The following is a 20131-nucleotide window of genomic DNA, read 5'->3' as shown; positions in this document are numbered from 1 at the left end:
GGGCGATAGCTCGAGAAAGAGACGAATGGAAGAAGAAATATGAAGATCTGCAGGTGGCCTACAAGGAGGATGAAATAAAGCACCTGAAGGAGCTGTATATGGCAAAGGTGAGCCAAGTGTCACAGGAAGTTCTGGCGACAATGAAATCCTCAGAGGGATCCAGCGACACACGCCCCAAGACAAGAGTACAGGAGCTGTGTGCATCGAGAGGGCCCGAGGCTCCTCAGCAGACACAACAGTCTGCTTCCAGTCAGAGGAACACGATACCGGACCCTTCTGACACCTATCTCGCTCCTCAGTTCCAAGAATCATTCAATCAAGTGGCCAGAGCAACAATGGATGAGATCAACAGAACCACTGGGCGGACACTGGGTAGGATCGTTCCTTCCCAACGTCGTGATCATTCATCCAATAGCTCGGAGCGAGCACCCCGCACGGTAGTGTCCTCGGGGACTGCGCATGGTGGAACCTTTCAAAAGTCCCGCGTGGTAGACATTAGGAAGAATCTGATGGCACGTCACCAGTTCACGCAAGTGGCTGCGGAGCATCCTCGAGCCTGTCTGAATGACATGAGCTGGAACCCCGCTACGAGCGACCAGGTAATTCCCCCAGGGAGTCGCCACTTGATCATCGGAGACAGTTTGGTGAGGGATCTGAATGAGATCTTCGTCTATGGTCAGACTACCACTCTGTCCTTTGGAGGAGCCTCAGTGGCTCAGGTCATCAAGATGATGGAATTCCAGAGCGAAGATCACCTGGATACACTGGTAATAATGCTGGGAACCAACGACGTCTCGAGAGCCCCAGTGACTCCGGAGAGCAAGTGGGAGCCTATGTTGGTATGCCTCCTGAATGAACTAAAGGAGAAGTACAGCCCCAGGCTTGTGGTGCTGTGCACGATACCACAAAACCCGCTGGTGGGCACCACAGTGGCAGAATTCATGAATGGCAACGTGACACGGTGGAATGAAATGATCCGTAATCTGGTGAGAAACAACCCTTGCGAGCTGCGACTTCTGGATCTCGAGAACATGCTGCGCATGATTGATAACATCGCACTTACCAGAGATGGAATACATTTCAACACCCAACGAGGGAGACACTGGGTCAATGATGTATTTCAGACGCAGTTGAGGGAAGGGGAGCAGGAGTCGAGGGCGACCAGTTCTCTGGCTCGGACCAGCTCGACCGGAGGAAGTAGAATAAGGGCAAGCGTGCCCGAATCCCTCGTCAACCGCCTAGGGCCCTTGGCGATGGAGACGGCTGCAGCTACACCCATCGCTCCGAGCTCAAACGTAAGAGAGAGGCTAGGGACTGCTCCTCCTCCCAGAACACAACCGCTTGAAAGCCGACTCGGGAGATCAGTGGATCAGAACAGGAATAACTCCCAGACCGTGTCTAGGAGGAACGATCCGCCCGCCACGGCAAACCTTGCTTCAGCAGCAGGACCGTCTACGAGCGCCGTGCCAGCGGAGGGAGTTGAACCAGGCAGTGTGCTGCTCTGGAACCGATCAGACCCTAGTCATTGGGGACAGTACAAGACGGACATGTCCACAAAGTTGAACATGAATACCCTGACGTGTCGGGAGGACGCAATGAAAATGATTGGCTGAGAAAGTCCCACAGTGTCGCGACTATATCGGATACCGGGCGTGGATTTGCTGCTAGCAGAGCAGGAGCAGTTCAGCTCTACGACTACGCTCCGGCACGCAGACTTGAATGGGTTGCCTCAGGACAATACCTTTGGACCTTTGAATACCCGGTCTCTTACGGACGTCCGACAGAGAGCCCGGGAACTGACGCCACCTGCTCGCAAGGGCAAGTTTCAGGCAGAGAACAAGCCCAATAACAAGCATCACAAGATGTACAGGCAGTTTGCTAAACCACCCGGTCAGACGCCTGGCGAGTATTCGAGGGACTACCCCCGAACGACCACGGTGGATGGAGATGACAAGAGATATGGGAAACTGAAGGCCCTAATAGGCGACGGCCTGTTTGCAGCTTATGATACCTTAGAGATGAAAGCTGCAAAGTATCTGATTGTGGCCAGTTCCGATTATCTCTATACGCCCGTTCTCTCTTTTGGCCCGACGTGATTTTCTTGACGGCGCCTAAATTGGACTGGGGACAGGCAATAGGCATGATGATAAGTGTACGAAGAGTGGTCAGCATGGAGCCGCAGGTGATAGTGGTTGCAGGCTCAAATGATCATCTGCAAAGCAGGGGCTTGTTGACACGTCTGACGGATGGGTCGATCCCGAGCAACGAGGTCATAGGGGAGGCGATAATGACATTGCTCTCGGCGATGGCTGAGGTAGAAACAGCAGCAAAACAACGTTTCACCCAAAATGTAGTGAAGGTGGTCTTTGTGTTGTCACCAGGATACGCTGCATTGCCAGAACCCCTTCAGTTTGTGTACACGATGGTCAAAACGATAGCAGAGGGACGGTTCAAGGTGATAATTCCTGCCCCGAACAGAGTGGTAGACCCAGACAATTTTTATCCGTCCCGATCTGAGCTTCACGCCGTTTGGGCTGACATTTCCAATGCCACACAGGGACTCAAAGATTGTAGCACAACTCGGTTGGTGCTGGATGAGGTTCTGGGGTTGGAGCTGTCCAACTTCGCCAGATTGTTGAAGTTAAGACCAGGAGTAGATGACGATCTCTGTTAGTACAACAGGTGGCTGATGATCTCTGGTTCAGACAGATGGATCATGCCGAGAATGAGCAGGGCAGGACAGTCAGGAAGAACATGACATCAGCGGAAGAAGATCTCATAGCAATGGCTTTGCGCACGAAGCCGCACAACAACGTATGGTTGTACTTGTCACCAAGGCTGTGCACATTGGGTGAGGACGCGTTCGAGCATGCGCCGGCACTGATAAAGGAGATACACGTGTATCTGAAGAACTTGTTTGATGCCCAGGAGTTAGCTGGGGGCATGATATTGAAATTGATGCAGGACGTAAACAGTATGATCTTGGGTGGAATGGGAGTGGGATGGACGCCATCCTTCCTGTCGACGTGCTATCCGAGGGCATCTCGGAACCTGATCGCGAGTTTCGTCAAAGACATCAGGAAGTTGTCGATTGGCCTGATATTAGCCCTATACGTGACATTTGGTCATGAAAATTTCGTGAAGGGACCGGCGAATCTCTTCACCCAAGCGTTGGCAGATTTGAGATTGGATGGACTCCTGACTCTGATTGCCATGATCTACGGTCGACTGGGGGATTTGCTTGTGCTGTTGCGTTACCCTGAACAACTCCAGGGACCAAGTCGTGAGTTCAATGCGCAGTTGGAAACCACCTCACTCAGGAAGATGAAAGACTGGAGGACTCTCCTGCTCCAATACCTCTTGCAACAGAACAGAAGCGTCACGGGAGAAGATAAGGTGGCGAAGGATGCGGGTGAGTGTAAGCAGTATTGTGGCATGCCCTTGCTGACAGATTTGGCTGTCATGATGCGGATCGATCCGTTGGCTCTGATTCACGGACTGCGGGAATTCGTCACGGTGGTGTATGGACCGGTGATGTCTTTCGCGTTCCCGGACGTGCAAGTCAAGGAATTCTGTGTTGCATGTCAACCTGGTCTCAGTCGTGGACTGTTCCGTGCTGAATTGGGTAGAGCAGAGGGAGCTGAGAGTGCTGGCCAGCGACGATAGGCTGTTCGGAAGAATAGCGGAGCCCGGTTGGGTGTTGATGGATTTTAACAACCACTTCAAGTGCCGAATGGGCCGTGAGGACCTTTCCCACATCCAGTTTAACCCGAAGCTTTGGAATTTGAGACCGGTAGTGAAGGATACAGGAGCGGCAATGAGAGTCCCACTCTTGCCAGAGGCCTATGCACACGCGAAAGAGAACCAGCAAGCGTGGCTTTCTGGGTCCAGGCCGCTGCCGGACCAATGCCCCAATATCCACCGACAAGGAGGATGTTGTTGGGAGTCACATCTCTCGTCATTGCCCCTCGCATCGGATCAGCTCGTGATGCAGAGAAGAGAATGCTGAAGTGAAGTGAAGGGATGGAGCCGCACTTCAACAGCTGGAATGTTGCAGCCGCGCACACGTTTGACTTCTCATTTCCTGATGCTTGGAGTAGGAAAAAGATCAAGGCACTACCTTCCAGGAGACCAGAGGTCTCGGCTGAAATGTGGAACGAAGTGTATACTCCACGGATGATTTATCAAGATTGAAGTGGTCAGGAGAGGCGAAAGTAGCGATGCTGGAAGTGTCAAAGGAGAGCAGAGGAGGCTCATACATAACGATAGAGGACCTGGCACCACATGGCGAGGAGTCCGTAGAATTCCTGGTGAACGATGAATTGTTTTATCACGCAGGAGGCATGACCGTACCGGCTCGGCCGGATTCGGGCACAGACACACGACAAGGCCCCTCAGGACCCAAGCCGAAACCTGATGCAGATGACGATGAATTGATGGATCAGGACGATAACGATAACGACATCGAGGGAAAGACGGGAAAACCGGGTGAGACGGATCTAGGAGCGTTGGAGAGAGACTTGCTAGAATACCGGTTCAGTGAAGACGACGATGGAGAAGTCGATGGGAGTCTATTGGTAATGACGCCATCGTCTTTCATGTCCCCTACAAAGGAGGCGTCGGCCGATCTATCTCCGATGGACCCAATAAGCCGAAGCAATGATCCACAGAGACTGCTTCATGAATCACGGAGGAGGAGAAAAATCGAAGAATCAATGAGGGTATCCTTCCTGAGTACGCTACCGGAAAAGGAATGGGAGAGATATCAAAGTGAATTAGAAGGCAAGACAGGGGCAACCTGGAGCCGAGTGAACTTCATGGAAAGGTCATGGGACGTGATACGACGATATGGGACGCAGTCCATAATGAAGGTGGGATTGAACCAACCCATCATGCGTGAGGTCCTGCAGAAAATAGTGAACTCCATGGAGTCGGATGTTCTGACCGAGTCAGTTACAGAAGACAGTGCCGATGATCAGCAGGTCACAAAGAAATTACCCGTTAGACGAGCCAGAAAGGGGCTGAAGCGAATAAAAGGGAAGACAGGAAGTCGAGCCGTGAACCCGAATGTGGTGAAGTCGAAAGCCAGCGCAGTGGTGGCCTCTTTAACGAGCGCAGGTCGTTCAGGCGAGAGCGGGCAAGGAGATGGTGCAACACTGACAGGGGGAGAAAAAGAGAATCTGATATCCCCTATGCTCTTGGCAGGTCTGACCACGACAGCCGTGAGATCAAAGAAAACAGCACGAACCCTGGCAGACACTAAATTAGAGATGGAGATCATCAGTCAATGTGGATCTGGAGGACTTGAAGATTACAGGCCCTCACGGACCAACATGGCAAGGTTGAAACTGGAAGGACAACTCGACGTGGTCGAGTACAGTCGAGTCACTGTGCCGGAATCGGTCCACATGGGAGATCCAGCAGGGGGTTATGTGGATATGTTGAAAGCGAGAGACTCCGCGAGGGGGCACCTGATGGCTTGGAGCGAGAAGCGAGCCATGCAGGAATATCTGAAAGAGCTTACGGAGAATGAAGAAAGCAATGGAATGAAGATAATGAACGAAGGGAACAAGTGAAGACGTGAGCAAAGAAGAAAAGAGAAGGAGAGAAAACTTGATTGTCTTTGTGTGTTAAAACTTGAACCAATCAACCAAGTTTTGATTATTGAACTTGTTAAACTTTTTGTCTTGATTCAGTTTGGTCAAACCAAAACTTTGAAAGTTGTTGCAATTGTTAAAATTGTTGAAAGAAAATTTTTGTTACACTACTTATGTATATATATAGAACATAGGTGAGTATATTTACCTATTTAAACAAGACTGAAGTTTTTAACCTGTGTAAGACACAATTTCACGACATGGTAAGTTTGGGTAAACACGCTCGAGAAGGGTGAGTGACTCAATAACTTTCCTAGCCACAGAGTTTCTTAGTTTTAATATTGAAGGGACCGCATAAATAACTGATTATACTTGGTGAGTGATCTTAAGTTAATTTTAATGGGTGCGTGGCCGTGCCACGTCCCAACTTTTTAATCACAAAGAGCGAAAAGAAGTTTTATGGCAAGACGACGGAAGTAGTCAGAAAAGAAATTTTATCTAGGACACTCCTCATGGTGCAAATTTTGTGAAAATGTTGAAAGGCAGTGAGATGTAGTACGATGCCATTTGTGAACACGTAGTGAGTTGAGGTGGAGTAGATAAATTTCATTTTCTTATGCGATTTGTAAGATTGATTACAGAGAACTGGAACACTACATGACAATAACCCGGTGTTATGCGATCAATAGGGACATTGATGGGGACTTGTCCGGGGAGTATGTGCCATTCTGCCAGATGGCACAGCGCAACCTTCCGGCGACACGAAAAAAAAACGAATAAAGGCCTTAGGAACGAAAAAGTATTGCGAAGGAGGGTAGAAATATTCTAGAATTTTTATTTTTAAAATTTCGATTAAAGAGTGAATTTTTCTGAGAAATAGAAAAAGACGGCCATTTTGACGCAGAACGACGAAGAAACAGAACAACGACAAATATTGTGGAAAACGGTCGCACAGGAGACGAAAAATACGAAGCCTCTTATCGTGGCAACAACACACGATAAGACTCTTAGCAGTGGATATTAGTGGAGAAGGAAGCTTCAGTGGGGAAGGAATATTCCACGGAACCCTCCCGTGCCACAAATTGGAAGAGATAAGAACGTTATCTCAGGAAGATTACGGGAGCGGAGGCTTGGTCCCCCAGAGTCTGTTTTATGTGAAGGGACTATATAAAGCTGACCTTGTATCTACTTGGATGTCGTAGAAGTCTGAATTAACACCGGTATAATTTGATATTTTAGAATATGAGTAGCTAGAAAGTGGAAAGGGTCAATCCATCTCCAATGGATTTAATATAGAACTGTCACACAAAAACATATTAAAAATGGTTGTTCGAGCAGTGTTTTTAATAGCAATCACGTAGTCTGAGGATCCGAGACTCCAGCTATGTGGTTGTGTTCGCATGTAAACGAAAGCTGATCAAAAGTCGTTTGACTGATGGCCTAAAAATAGTAACTTTTTACTTAGCCCTAAACAGACCAGAAAATCAACTGGCAAGGTCGAGACGGTGAAAAACGAGTAGGATTAAGGTAACTGACGCCTGCCAGTCGTTAATAGGTACTTTTTCTACGCTCCGTCGCTGTGTAGTATTTGGGCGAATGTTACATTAAATAGAGGGTAAGGCAGGCAGGAAAGGTGTTAAACAGTGTCAACAAAGCAACAAAGCAATTTTATTTTAAACTGGACAAAATCTAGAAAAACAGAAATAACGGCGTGGACAAAATCTAAAAAAAACAGAAATTCAGAATCTGGCATCGGTGTATTGAGCCTTACTTCAGTCAGTGAAGTACTCGCAAATTTACAACTAAAACACTATACTAGTCGAAATTGCTCCAAAAAAAGCAAAAATGCAGAATCCGAACAGTATGTGGAACCCACAAGCAAATAATAAAACATAATTTTAGTGAACTGAGCTGCTAGGGAACCCGCAACTGTAAGCGGAATCCGCAAATTGCAAGCAGAATCCGCTTACTTCCGAACTTGCGGAATCCACTTGCAATTTGCGGAATATGCCTACAGCTGAGGAATTCAGAACAACTAGCTATATTTGTTTGTTGAGGAATCCGCGACAAAACAATTGTGCCAATGAATTATGGGCATTTTGTATGCGGAATCTACGAAAACATTTTATATCATATTTTGCACATGAAATTCTTGCGCGCCTTGTTCATTCTATGAAATGCTTTCAATGAATTGTTTTATTTGTTAAACACTTTAAAATTATATTGAGGCGTTTTCTTTGGGTAAGTAGCTCTTCGTAAATTATAGTTTTCTTCCGTTAGATTCTGATTAACTGTAAATTTTTGTCGAGAATGTAATCATGGTTTTTAGTATGCCCACAATCATGTTCGCACTAGGGTCTACAAAGAAGAAGAGAAAACAGATTGAAAACATCGACACCAATTGATTATATTTTACTTGCAAAATGTTGCGATCAATTTAAACTGAGAGTTTTTTTGAACTAAATTTCAATATTTCTTGAGAGGATTTTATATTAGCGAATAACTCTTCTTTTCGAGAAATCTTGAAAAAAGTTACAACCTGTTCCTACATTTGAGAAGTTGGCGTAATTATGAAGCGTAGTGTCTATGTTTTGTTACAGAAATTATATTATCGTGAGCATTTAGGTGATTTGACTTTAAAAAATTTCTGCGTAGTGTGGTAACCATTGAAATTTGCAATCACGGTTTGCCAATTCATAGAGACATTTTGTGTCTACCTGGAAGTTGAGAGAAATTAGGCTGCGAAATTCTATAATTCCTAATACTCACTAGACTTCTGTTTTTGGATCGAACGATTTCAGTTTTTTGATATCATCGATTTGTGATGCGTTTGGTTAGAGACCCTTTTTAGAGACCACAAATGCTAAAAATGTTTTAGAGACGACAAAAACCAAAAATGTTTTTTAAAAACATTTTTACCTAATTGATTCAAAAATGCTATTAGGGAGAGACTATCATCACTACGTTGTTTGTGTACAAAATTCAATTTGCAGTTGAAAAAATTTGAGGCACTTTCAAAATTACTTGTTGTCACCATAAACAAAGCTAGTCTTACAGTTTCCATATATAGAAATTATATGATAAACATTTTTTTGACAAAAAATTTTTCTTCCTTATTTAGAACGCTACACCGACATTTTTGCCAAAACAAGAAAACGTTTGTTTTAAAATTCAATTCAACCATTTTAGTAATTTTTCATACTTTATTGAATTGCATGATTAGAAGTTTCGGTCTATTGAGGCCAACCATGGCAGCATAAACAGCCCAATCGTTGCACAAAACACTAAGAATGTCTTCTCAAAATTCGTTGACAAACACTACCTGCAAAATTTATCAGCATAATTGATGTGCTCTTAATTTCATTGCTCCACTTCTGTTTGTTGAAACGATATTCTACGTGCTCTTACTTCATTTTTGAATATATGGTTGGAAAAAAAAGCGAGCTAAAATTTTTAAAATTAATCTTTAAATTGGAACAACCAGACAATTCAAAATTTTTAAAATATTGATTTTTACTGCAATCACTCAAAGTTGATGTTTTTTGGTTACTACAAAAATGTAATAGAAAAAACAACATTAGTTTCAAAGTTAGTTTCAAATTTAGTTTTCTGGTCTTGAGACAATTTTTGATGCAATTATGACTAATACTCAATAACAATCGGAAACTTCATTTTTTTTTCTTCAATTTTTTGAAAAATTAATTGCGCAACAAGCAAGACAGAGCTTCAAAATGTTTGGTTATTTAAACTGAAGATTTTAGTTCGGGATTTATTCATTAGTGTAGGTCAAGGCTAAAATATGACACTATTCTTTATTGATGAAATGTCATCTCTATTTTCAACTCAGATTTCACGTTCGACTATTTAAGGTTCAACAAAGAAATGAAACACCGCTAACATAGCCATTTAATTTGGAAATTTCAGTTTTTATAAGCAACTCAAGCACACAATCAATTGTTAGAGTTTCTGTTTTTGTTCACATTTGGTGAATTTCAAGTTCTTGGTTGCTCGATTTCACAATCAGTGTATTATGCAAAGTTAATGGAAAATGATCTTCCGAATCCTGTTTCTCTGCTTTTGTCAATTTGGTGAGCACAAAATTAAAACTGATGACCCTATATTTTTTTTTCTTTCAGTGCTTTTCGCTTCGAGCCGAAATCAAATTAAAATTTTGAAAAAAAAAGAGTTTTTTTGGTTTTTCAAAACATGAGAGAGTTTTGTTTGTTTTTGTCATAAGCGGTTATCAGTTTTTCCAGCAACAAATTTCGTAGGCCAGAAATAAATTTGAACCCAATTTATGAAAAGACAACAAAAATTCGAATAGCACCGATTGGGACAATGGTTGATTGCGATAATATCGTTAATCAAGCCTTATAGCTTGTTATGTTCGCCATAAGTTATTTTTCTTTTAAAAGTGACGACAAAAAACTATTTAACAAGGCAATTGACAAGAGAACAAGATAATCAGTTATTTATCAATCTTTATAGTGCGCTTCCTAATCACAAATTTCACTGTGAAAAAAGGAGGTTAATAATTTTGTCGTCGTTAACCTCAAATTTATTACTTATAGCCATGGTAAAAAAAACTAAAATTTACAGCTGTTTCCGTCAGTATTTTTTCTAGTAATCCTAGTTTTACAGCGCAGGTTTTTGTGAGAAATATTGCCTTTTTAATTTAAGAAAATGAGAGAAATGTTTAAAAATATGTAAAAGCTACCTTTGTTCGATGAATTTCGACAAGCCTACATAGATAAAACAAGGCTGTTTTTATATCAAGGCGAACACCTGAATGTTCCGACTGCTTTTCAAAAACCCAAAAGGACTTACAATTTTTTTTTGTTAATTTAGTTAGTTGTTGACGAACTAATCAAACAAACAAAAGTTTTCTATTTATATTGTTTTCATTTTATCCCCTTCCACCCGCTATTGAAAAAAGACAAAGAGTGTGTTTAACCTCCCGTTTTGTTTGAACAGGGCTCAGATGCTAGCCTCAATTAACGACACCTGCCTATTAGCATGTGTGTCTATTAGCATGCTCACGTTAAAAAAAACATTGCTCGGAAACTCGCTGCTTCACGTTTTGCTTATTCGAAATGCAAAATCTGAACGGTCTCTACTCTGTAGATTTTAAATTGGGTAAAAAAACGAACAAGTCAAAAAAAGTTCCTCAACAAGTCAAAAGCTTTCTTAAAAATATTTGAAAATTTGTGCTAAGTTTCTATTCGTTTTAAGTAAACCCAATAAAAGCAACTATTGCATGGTAATAAGCACACATACAAAGTGATGAAGTTAGCGTCTAGAAACCTTGTTACTAATTCCAAAATATTGGTCCGACTTTTGTAACCGAATATTTGTGCTCGGGTGGATTTTTTTTCTTCAGACAAATTTCGACTTTTTAACTAGCCATTTTTGACAGAATTTTTTTTTATATCATTCAAAAGCTACTGTTGTCTTGAGCTTAAATTTGAAAATATATTTTACCTGTGATCATTTTTCATAAAGTTATGTGGGTTGAAACATACAAAAAATTCAAAGTGAAAACATTGACAAATATTTGGGGAAAAAATTCAAAAATCTGCAAAGGGAAAATTTTAGTAGGTAGGCGTATTCTAATGAAAAGACTTTCTGAGTTGTTACAGTTCAATTTTAAACGCATTGATTAGTTGCTTACGCGTAGTTTAAATGAACGCCTGAACGCAGAAACAAAACTTGTTTCAAAGTGTTTTTGGTGTTTTACAAAAAAAAAAAAAAATTTTTCAGTGTCAATTTTAAATGTTCTAGTGACATGGGTTCAATGCACTGGAACGCAACCCGCAGTAGATCAAACACCAATGCCACACTGGGATTCGCTAATCTTCTCGATGCCTAGCAGCTATCTCCCAATTGGAAAGGATTGCAAGAAATATAGGTGAACATTTTTTTACTTACAGATAGCGTCTCAATTTTCTGTCTCAATATTTTGAGGTACAAAATACTGAAACACATATACAAAATGGCCTATTCAACGAGACTCCTGGCATCAAGTCCTTGTAGGATCCGAATTTCAATTTGGAACAATTCGGAACAATGATTTGAAAAGATTAATTTTGGTTACGCATTTAAATCACCAAAAACCTCGCGTCAAAAAATCTCTAGCCAATTTCTATGCTCACATATCTTTTTTTTTCAAAATTGGCCTCAGATGCAAGTATTTGGAGACATTGTTTAAGTGACCGCCGGTTTTCAGATGACATAAGAAATTCCGTTCAGAAAAAGGTGGTCTAAAGTCGAATCTGACCTGGAGAAAAAAACCAGCTCGAACACAATTGTTTTGTCACTTTCTTTGAAGTTTGGAGACCCTCGGCAAAACCATTTTTGAATAAAAGGGGCTGATTAGACCTAATTTTTGGTCCCTGACTTGCCGTGTGAGGGGATGACTGAGCCGATTTTTTTTCTAAATATGGGGCTCCTAACTACGCTCCATTGACTCCATTTATTCCGTAATATCTAGGGACCAATCGAAAGAAAAGTTGGACCCATTTACCCCCTTAATGAAAAGTTTTATGCAAAAATTTTTACCCTGTTGTTTTTTTTTTGAAAAGTGATCACAAATAAGCACGAAAAATTTTGCACATGCAGTTTTTGCAAAACCATTGATTCTACCATAGCCTTGTAGATACCATTGAATCTACCATAGATTTCTTACATTAATTGTAATTCCTAATAAAAGAGAACTATTCTGTATTTTTTTAAATATGAAAGTGAATTCTTAATAGGTTTGACGATTTTGTCATGCTGTTTATTGGAAGCATTTTTTGTTTTAGCGACTATTACTGTCTAAACGGATTTTATTCAAACGGTGCAAACACAACAAAAGCCGAAAGTGTGGATCATATTGCCAATACCTCTGTTAAGAAACAGGCTTGGATCGCTGAATTCGAAACCCTAATAAGGATGCATTGGAAGAGCATCAACATGTTTGACCTTTTTCGATTGGACAACCAGGGTTAGTCAGCTGTTTTTTGTAAAGGTCAATGGGAGCGGTAGTGAAGTGGTTACCTCTCCGGCTCTCAATCGAAAGGTCGGATGTTCGAGGCCCACCGGGATCCGTGCTCGTTGCTTGATCCTGAGTCACTACGACTCAACCCAAAAAGCCATCAAAAATATATTTTTTTAAATGGCCAATAGCATGTCTATTTTAACCAGGAGCACAATAGCGCTTCTCCGTGATGAGCTGAACAGTTCGTATGATAGACTTCTCCCTCAAACCGTTCTAATAACTTATTTAATTATGTTTTGTATGTTATAGACAAACTTTCACTCTATAGCCATGGCTTTCAACTTGAATGCCATCCTTAGTTTCGTTTTGAATTTCTTGTTTCATTCTTCATTTTTTATGAACGTTATGTAACCTTTTTCCAAAAAAATAAAATATGAGTTTTTTCGATTTTTTTTTCTGATAAATACCTTGAATTTGATGCGTTTTGTATTGGATGCGGTAATATTGGGTACATTGAAATAACACCATTTTTACTGGTCTTTGAACAAGTTTTGTTTGCTTAATCATTTTATACACAATAACAAACAAAAGAACGAACAATAAACTTCAAAAGTTTTAATTAATAACCATGAATATCCCATTGCGGTAATTGCGAATCAAATTGATTTACGGCATTAGGGACGTCTTGTATCCCATCACTAGATTTCAAATAGGTCGCTGATTTTTCACGACATAATATACATTTGCTATGAAATTTGATTACCCAATAAAAAATATCTTTACCCTAAAAAAAATATTTTTTACCCTAAAAAATATAGCTTTGCTATTTTTGCAAACTTTTTGGTAAAGTTAACGTGTGCCTCAAATTATTTACAATACATGGTCCAAAGATGTGTCGTTTGGTCGGGTTATCACACATTGTAAAAAAATGGATTAAAACTATTGCGTGTGGGTTCTTTTTTTTGTATGGGGATTGAGTTCAAGTATGTGATTAGACGACTGCTGCACTAGCCAAGTGCAGAAATACATAAAATTTGGCTTCCAAAATGGATGGACGGCCACTCCGCGATTCTATATGGACAAGCTCACAGACTATACATCTGAAAACAAACAACTAACTTATCTCAAGGTATGTACATAGTATTTCTGTTTCAAGCCCTCTCTTCGACTCTTTCGGCCAGATATATACCTGGTTGTTTTGGTACCTGACTTCGTAAGAAAAGGTAAAAAAGTAATAATAAAAAACTAAAACACCTTAAGAAAAAGTTTCTTTATATCTTCAGTAATCGAATCGAAGTTTACAAAAGCCGAATAAAGTCGAGTTTTTCTCAACTTTCAGTGGTCGAAACCAGATCTGAAATTTTTAAATAGTTTTCGTGTTTCAGCTGTTTCACGTTCGTGAACTATGCGTGAATGTAATTCTTGAAATTGGATTCGGACACGGGCAGCGGATTATTCAATGGCATGGGACAGCATATCGCTGGTCAGAGTTTGCGGTCTTAATTTTAGACGACAAGAATGAAACACAGAATCAGATTTATGTTCACTATGTTAACCAAAACAACCCGCTCTCTTTTGATTGGTTTAAACATAACGTTATCTGTAAGGATCAAATGTGGATATGTAATAACCGAACAAAAGACAAAAAGGAACGTGGATCTGTTTCGGCAGACAAAGCCAAATCTCAGCCAGGCGGAGAATTAGGAAAACAAGAAAACTCGCGAGAACAAGCCGAACTCTCAGATGAGAAGCAAAGTAAATCGGCAGAAGATGTTATAGCTTATCAAGGAAACACGGATCTTGATTTGAAACAGTATGATAATTGGGAAGATAGAGAAATTGGGGAGAGTTCGAGAGCAGCCGAATTAAGAGCCGAAAAAGAAAAAGAGTTCGGAAAGAAGCCTGGTGAAGCGCAGAAAGAAGAAGAACAAAGAAAGAAAAAAGAAGCAGGTCAGAAGACTAAAGAAGCGCTAGGGAAAAACATCGAGGAAGCGAAGAAGAAAGAAAATGAGCAGAAAAAGAAACTTCAAGCCAAGAAAAAGAAAAATCTGATCAGATCCAGTGCACCAGAAACGAGTCTGGATTACATGGGCAACGATTACGTAATAAATAGCAAATACGGAATAGATGAAGAAGCAAAAAAGCTGGAAAAAGTATGGAACCGACAGTTATACACTGAGAAGATCAACTCGGCGAAAAACAAAAGAGAGATGGAAATAGCGGAAAAAATCAGGAAACAGCAAGAAAACCAAACAAATGATGAAGAGAAGAAAGAAAAGACGAGAAATGAATCATTGGAAAGCGCAAACGAAGCCAGACAAAATAGAGAGATGAAATTTGAAAAAACTAAGGAAAAAATCCTGGAAAAGGTGAAAAAACTCCAGGAAGCTGGCGAAGAAACAAAAGCCAGAGAGCTGTTAAGACAATTATCAAAATTGGAAAAAAAAGCTTACCACGAAAAACATTTACACCACAAAATGCATAATAAGTCGAGGGCAAAAACAACCCCAAACCATCAGAAAAACAAAACCGAGGCTGAAAACAAAAAATCAAACACGAAAAAAGCTGAAAATACATCAAAAACAAAATCTAAAAGTTACGCAAAAAAGCAAACCGAAAAAAAGGAACAGAAGAAAAAAGTCAAAAAATCTACACAGAAGAATGCAAAACCAAATCAGTCGGAAAGTGAGAAAACAGAAAAAGAGTCAGAACAGCGTTCGTGGAAATCTGTAGTAGCAAATTCTCGAACTCTGTAAAATTCGTGCAAAACTCGAATAACTTAACTGTTTTCTTTATGTATAAGAAAAAATAATAACATTCAAATCTATCAATATTAATTTTTTTTATAGAATTAATTATATATCTGGACTTTTTTCCAACAAAGTTTTTTTTGTCAAAAGCACGACAAAATTGTGCGAACAATTTTTGTTAGTTCGATGTCTGTTGTGGACGCCTGAAACTCCCTCAAATAATTCATCCCGCAGTGACAAAATGGATAAACTCAATTATTTACAACCTTATCTACAGATTGACCTAAGTATAGAATCGAGCTATCTACAACCGTTTTGCAAACGATACTTGCTTCAAAACAGGTTTAAAAAATTACGCCATAATTGAATGGTTTTTAGTGCCAAAATATTCAGTTTTTTCTGCATATAGTCAGTTGTTATTACAATAAAACCAAAAAATAATCTGTAGACAAAAAAGTAATTAGGCAGGGTGGGGGATAGTCCGCGAATGGTGATTTTTTTAACCATGGAGATGGTAAAAAAACAACAGTTAAATAAAATATTAAGCTGCCAAACTGAATTGTAGAGCAAAATAAATGTATAGAATCTTATGTGTAAAATTTAATCTTATGAAACGTAATCCGTACCCACTGCACTAAACAGGAAGTGAGATAATTTCCAAAATTTGCAAAATTCACAAAATAACCTCTGAAATAATCCATTATAATCGATTACAATCGATTATATTGTATTATAGTGAATAAAAATATTATGCTTATAATCTATTTTGATGAATTAGAATCGATTATAATTAATTATAATGTTTTTATTAAAATAAAAAATATTAGGGTTTTTAATCTATTTTAAAGGATTTTAAAGGATTACTTTTGTAATTTTATGAATACTGACTGTAAAATAACAATATAATTGATTATGATCAATGAAACACCAGTGAGGGCCCGGTCGTTGCGCAAGCCAAGAGCAATAAAGTTAGGATCACTTAGGTTGAAAAAATTCATTTCAGTCGAAGATTTCAGTCGAACATTTCAGGCGATGGAACGATTACTTGACCTTTTATGCATCTATGGGCTTTGGTTTTTTACCGGTTGAATTTATACGCCAAATAGCATGTTTGATAACCCTATACAAAAAGCGAACGAAAAAAATTCATTTGATACTCATATACAGAAATTGTATTATGAAATTTTTCTGAAATAATTTTTTCCACGAAGATTTTCAGAGGTTGTCGCGCACAAACTCTCTGTCACCTTCTTCAAAAATAGTAACTAGAGCAGCATATCGGGAGAGTTTGAATATTTTTAGATCTTTTCAACCGAGGTTTTAGCCTGGTTTCAGACAAATTTACTAAAAAACAAAAAAAAAGAAGATTAGTTCTTCATCACTGAGAATATACTGTCACCAATTCTATAAGTTGTAAAATCTTTCGAAAAACTCAAACAATTAAAGCAAAAGACATCATTTTTGAATTTTTTTTTGAATTTTGTCTAAACTTTTTGTTGTGAAGGGCAAATGAAAGCTCAAAAACTGCAGAACGAGAGACATAATTACTTTTTCGCAGTCAACATAATTACTTAAACTTTGTCTGAGAAGTCGATAATGAAAACCAAATTTTCTCGACAATTGAACATTTAGAACAATTTTTGAACTCTGAGCATGAAAAAAAAACGCTCAGCCAATTTTCACTTCTTTCGAGAAATAATAGCAGCAACAAAGGTGAGATCTTGTACGGCAGGAAATTTTTTTGAAGTTTGCGTTCAAATATATTCTAAATGCGATGTTTCTACTGTCGCTAGCCGATCAATCAGAAAAAAAATAATCAAGCTTCTGTTAATAAAAAGTGTTCAACACTCGATCCGAACAGACTCGTTGAACTCTCAAACTGAACAAAATCGAAAACTTTCCTCAAAATTTTTTTTCTTAGAAACATTATTGAAACTTCCGACAAAAGAAAATAATCAAGTTAAAAAAAAATTCTTTACTTGGTTGAACTGACATATTAAGTGTTTCCCACAGTGACAAAAATGGATGAAAATTGATCTTATAAGGAAAAATCTACAGGTTAACCTATAAATAAAAACGATTTATCTACAACATTTTTGCGAACGATAATAAATTCTATACAAATAAAAGTGAATGGATTTAGTGACAAAATGAAAAACTTTAAAGTGTATAAAACAAGTGTATAAACTTTAAATAATCTGTATATAAAAAGAAGATTATCTGTGTAAAAATAAACTGAATATAACCTAGAGGTAATCAGTTAATGGTCTGTAGTTAATCAGTAGATAATCTGTGGATAATCTGGAGATAATATGTGGATAATCTGTTTTTATTCTCCTTATAATCATTAGAAAATATCTATATAATCTGTACAAAATTGATTGTGAAAGGCTAAGAAAAACGATTTTTATCGCCTTAAAGTGAGTTTTGATACTCTAAGAAACAGGTTTTCTGAAAACAAGAATACAAGTTTGATTTCATGTTAAGCAAAATCTATCAGATTTTGAGCCAACACAAATTATAACATTAAATAGAAACACAAAACCTCTTGAATTCTACCTCAACCCTCTATGAAAACAAGTAAAATATCATCACCCTATAGAGAAATGAAGAAAAACTAACGTGAAGTATATGCAGAGTTTGTTCTGATTAACGAAACTAATCACCTTTTTAATAAAAGAAAAATAGCTAAAGAGATCCGAAAAACTGAAATCTGAAAATCGATGATTTCGAAACAAGTTTTTTCGCACTGAAACATTTACGGCTGAAGTAATGAAGCACTCAAACAGACCAGCAAATACACCCTGACGAAGACTTTAACTGCGACAGTGACATAAACAGCATAACAAATTTTGAGTATATTTAAAAATCAAACAACAAAAGACAAGGCAAACTGATTGCCTACACCGCTCAGCTGAAATGAAGCCTCAAAAGCGCAGCAAAAGAGCTGCCTTAACCTTAAAACCAAATTGAACAAAAAGCTACTTGGGCTGAGCAAGAAAAGCAAAAAAAAACCTAAGCCACCTTCTCGGGTAAGGGCAAACATACACACCTGAGGCTGAAGAGCACACAGAGAATCAGCTACGATAACAAGGACGACTTCAACTCCGCAAGTGGACTGAGCAGCTTAAAAAAATCAATACAAGTCAAAATATATCACTCATTACAACACAAGACAAACAATGCTCGAGCAAATGCATATTTTCTTAGCCCCCTCAGCTAAAGAAGCCTCAAAAATGAAAAAAAAAGCAACCTTAAACCTAAAACCAAAAAAAAACACCTGGCTTGAGCAAGTAACGCAAAAACAAAACTGAGGCATTATAAGTAGATGGACAAACATAAACATGAGGCTGAAGAGACGCTCGAAGAAGACTACATTTGTATCAGACAGCATACACAGAACCAACTACGCACAACCAGGACGACTTTAACCAATTTTTTTTGTTTTCAATTATTTCGTTATATTATAACCATTTTTTAATGGATGAAAAAAACGAGAAAAATCATATTCTGAAATCAAAGACTTGGTTTCTTCACTTTACTTTTTTTAATCCAGCGCTTAGCTCATTAATTGCAAAAAATGGTGCAATAATCAGCTCAGCAATTTTTCTGACAAAGTTCAGCCATGGCATACGTGCCTCATTTTCTCCAAAAAATTAATTTAAAAAGAGATAGTTTTAAAGCCTCCATTTAACAAAACCATTTAAGTGTAATGATAGTTGCTTAAAAACTATAGCGGAACGTTTTGAGGATGTTGTATATCCTGAAATATGTAGTTTTTAAATCAGTTTGATTTATCAAAGCTGAGCAAACCTACCAGGGCACTTAATAAATGGGTTTTCAGTTTTGGTTTTACAAAAAGGTATTTAAATTAGTGTTCTTGCAGCCCAGAAAATCTGAAGAAGAGTGTTTAATGACGCAACGTTACGACGTCACGCAGTTACCAAGTTTGTTTTTTGGATTCTACGAAGATGGTACTGTATTTTTGCGAATGTTGAAATGAAATCCTCAAACGAAAAAATATGAAAAGATCTGAAGCCGAAACATGAGTGCAACAAAGTTAGACGATTTTTGGCTAGCGAGCAAGAGTCTGGATTCTAACCATAATGAGGATTTTAGAGACAAGTGCTAATCAAAGCTTTTTAGGATTCCAGGAACAAACGCGATTTTTTAAAGAATCGAATTGCAAAATTCGCTGGACTTCAGACTTCCTCAGTGCATTCTGTAACCAATCCATTATAAGCACATGAAGCTGATGTTGCTCCTTGCATATATTTTTGTTTTTAGTTAAGCTGAATTTTTAAAAACGTGTTCAATTTTTCAGGTAAGTTTTGTTTCCTTCGAGCGCTGTAACTTTTTTGAATCAAAAAGCCATTTTTTTCAGAAAAAGATTCATATATTTTCAGTTTCTTGGAAGTTTTCAATAAGTGCTTTTTTTGCAAAACAAATTTAATTTTAAAAACAAATTTATGAAATTTACTAAAAAGTAGGTAGCAAATTGAAACAAGACTGCTCGTATCAGGGCGAAGCCCTGAATGTTCCGACTGCCTTTTAAGGTTTATGGAGCAGCAGTAATAACATTAAAAAAATTAAGTGAAATAAAATAAAATGAAATTTTTTTCTTCTAAAATTTGAAGTTTTTATGAAAATCATCTCCCCACACGCCATTTAAAGTACAAAAGGATAGATTTCGTTCCTTGTAACAAATCAATTATGGCAAATGAGCTTCGTTCAACCAATTTGTGACGATTTATAAGAAGGATTAAATCTCCGCTTACACGTTAATAGCGCGAAGTATATCGCGC

At 38.8% G+C, this 20131-nt stretch overlaps 1 protein-coding gene and 1 long non-coding RNA gene across 2 annotated transcripts; both read left to right on the top strand.

Annotated features, from left to right (window-relative positions):
* The first annotated feature begins 9551 nt into the window (after positions 1–9551).
* Positions 9552–12576, top strand: LOC134855562 (uncharacterized). Its single transcript, XR_010164505.1, has 3 exons — positions 9552–9685; positions 11379–11505; positions 12401–12576. It is a non-coding gene; the product is annotated as an uncharacterized LOC134855562 (long non-coding RNA).
* Positions 12577–13601: 1025 nt separating this feature from the next.
* LOC134855561 (DNA ligase 1-like) lies at positions 13602–15334 on the top strand. The gene is made up of 2 exons (XM_063872103.1): positions 13602–13705; positions 13962–15334. Exons 1-2 carry the CDS (start codon positions 13652–13654, stop codon positions 15330–15332), a joined length of 1425 nt encoding a protein of 474 aa, XP_063728173.1. The 5' UTR covers positions 13602–13651; the 3' UTR covers positions 15333–15334.
* The last annotated feature ends 4797 nt before the right edge of the window (positions 15335–20131 follow it).

This window comes from Symsagittifera roscoffensis, chromosome 10, assembly GCF_963678635.1.
Source record: "Symsagittifera roscoffensis chromosome 10, txSymRosc1.1, whole genome shotgun sequence".
Lineage (NCBI taxonomy): Eukaryota > Metazoa > Xenacoelomorpha > Acoela > Convolutidae > Symsagittifera > Symsagittifera roscoffensis.
This window is presented reverse-complemented; position numbering and strand designations above follow the sequence as displayed.

Bases quoted from the DNA above. Each gene is read 5' to 3' on its own strand.
- LOC134855561 (XM_063872103.1), top strand. From the start codon at position 13,652: ATGGACAAGCTCACAGACTATACATCTGAAAACAAACAACTAACTTAT. The intron at 13,706-13,961 runs GTATGTACATAG...TTCGTGTTTCAG, and splicing joins AACAACTAACTTATCTCAAG to CTGTTTCACGTTCGTGAACT.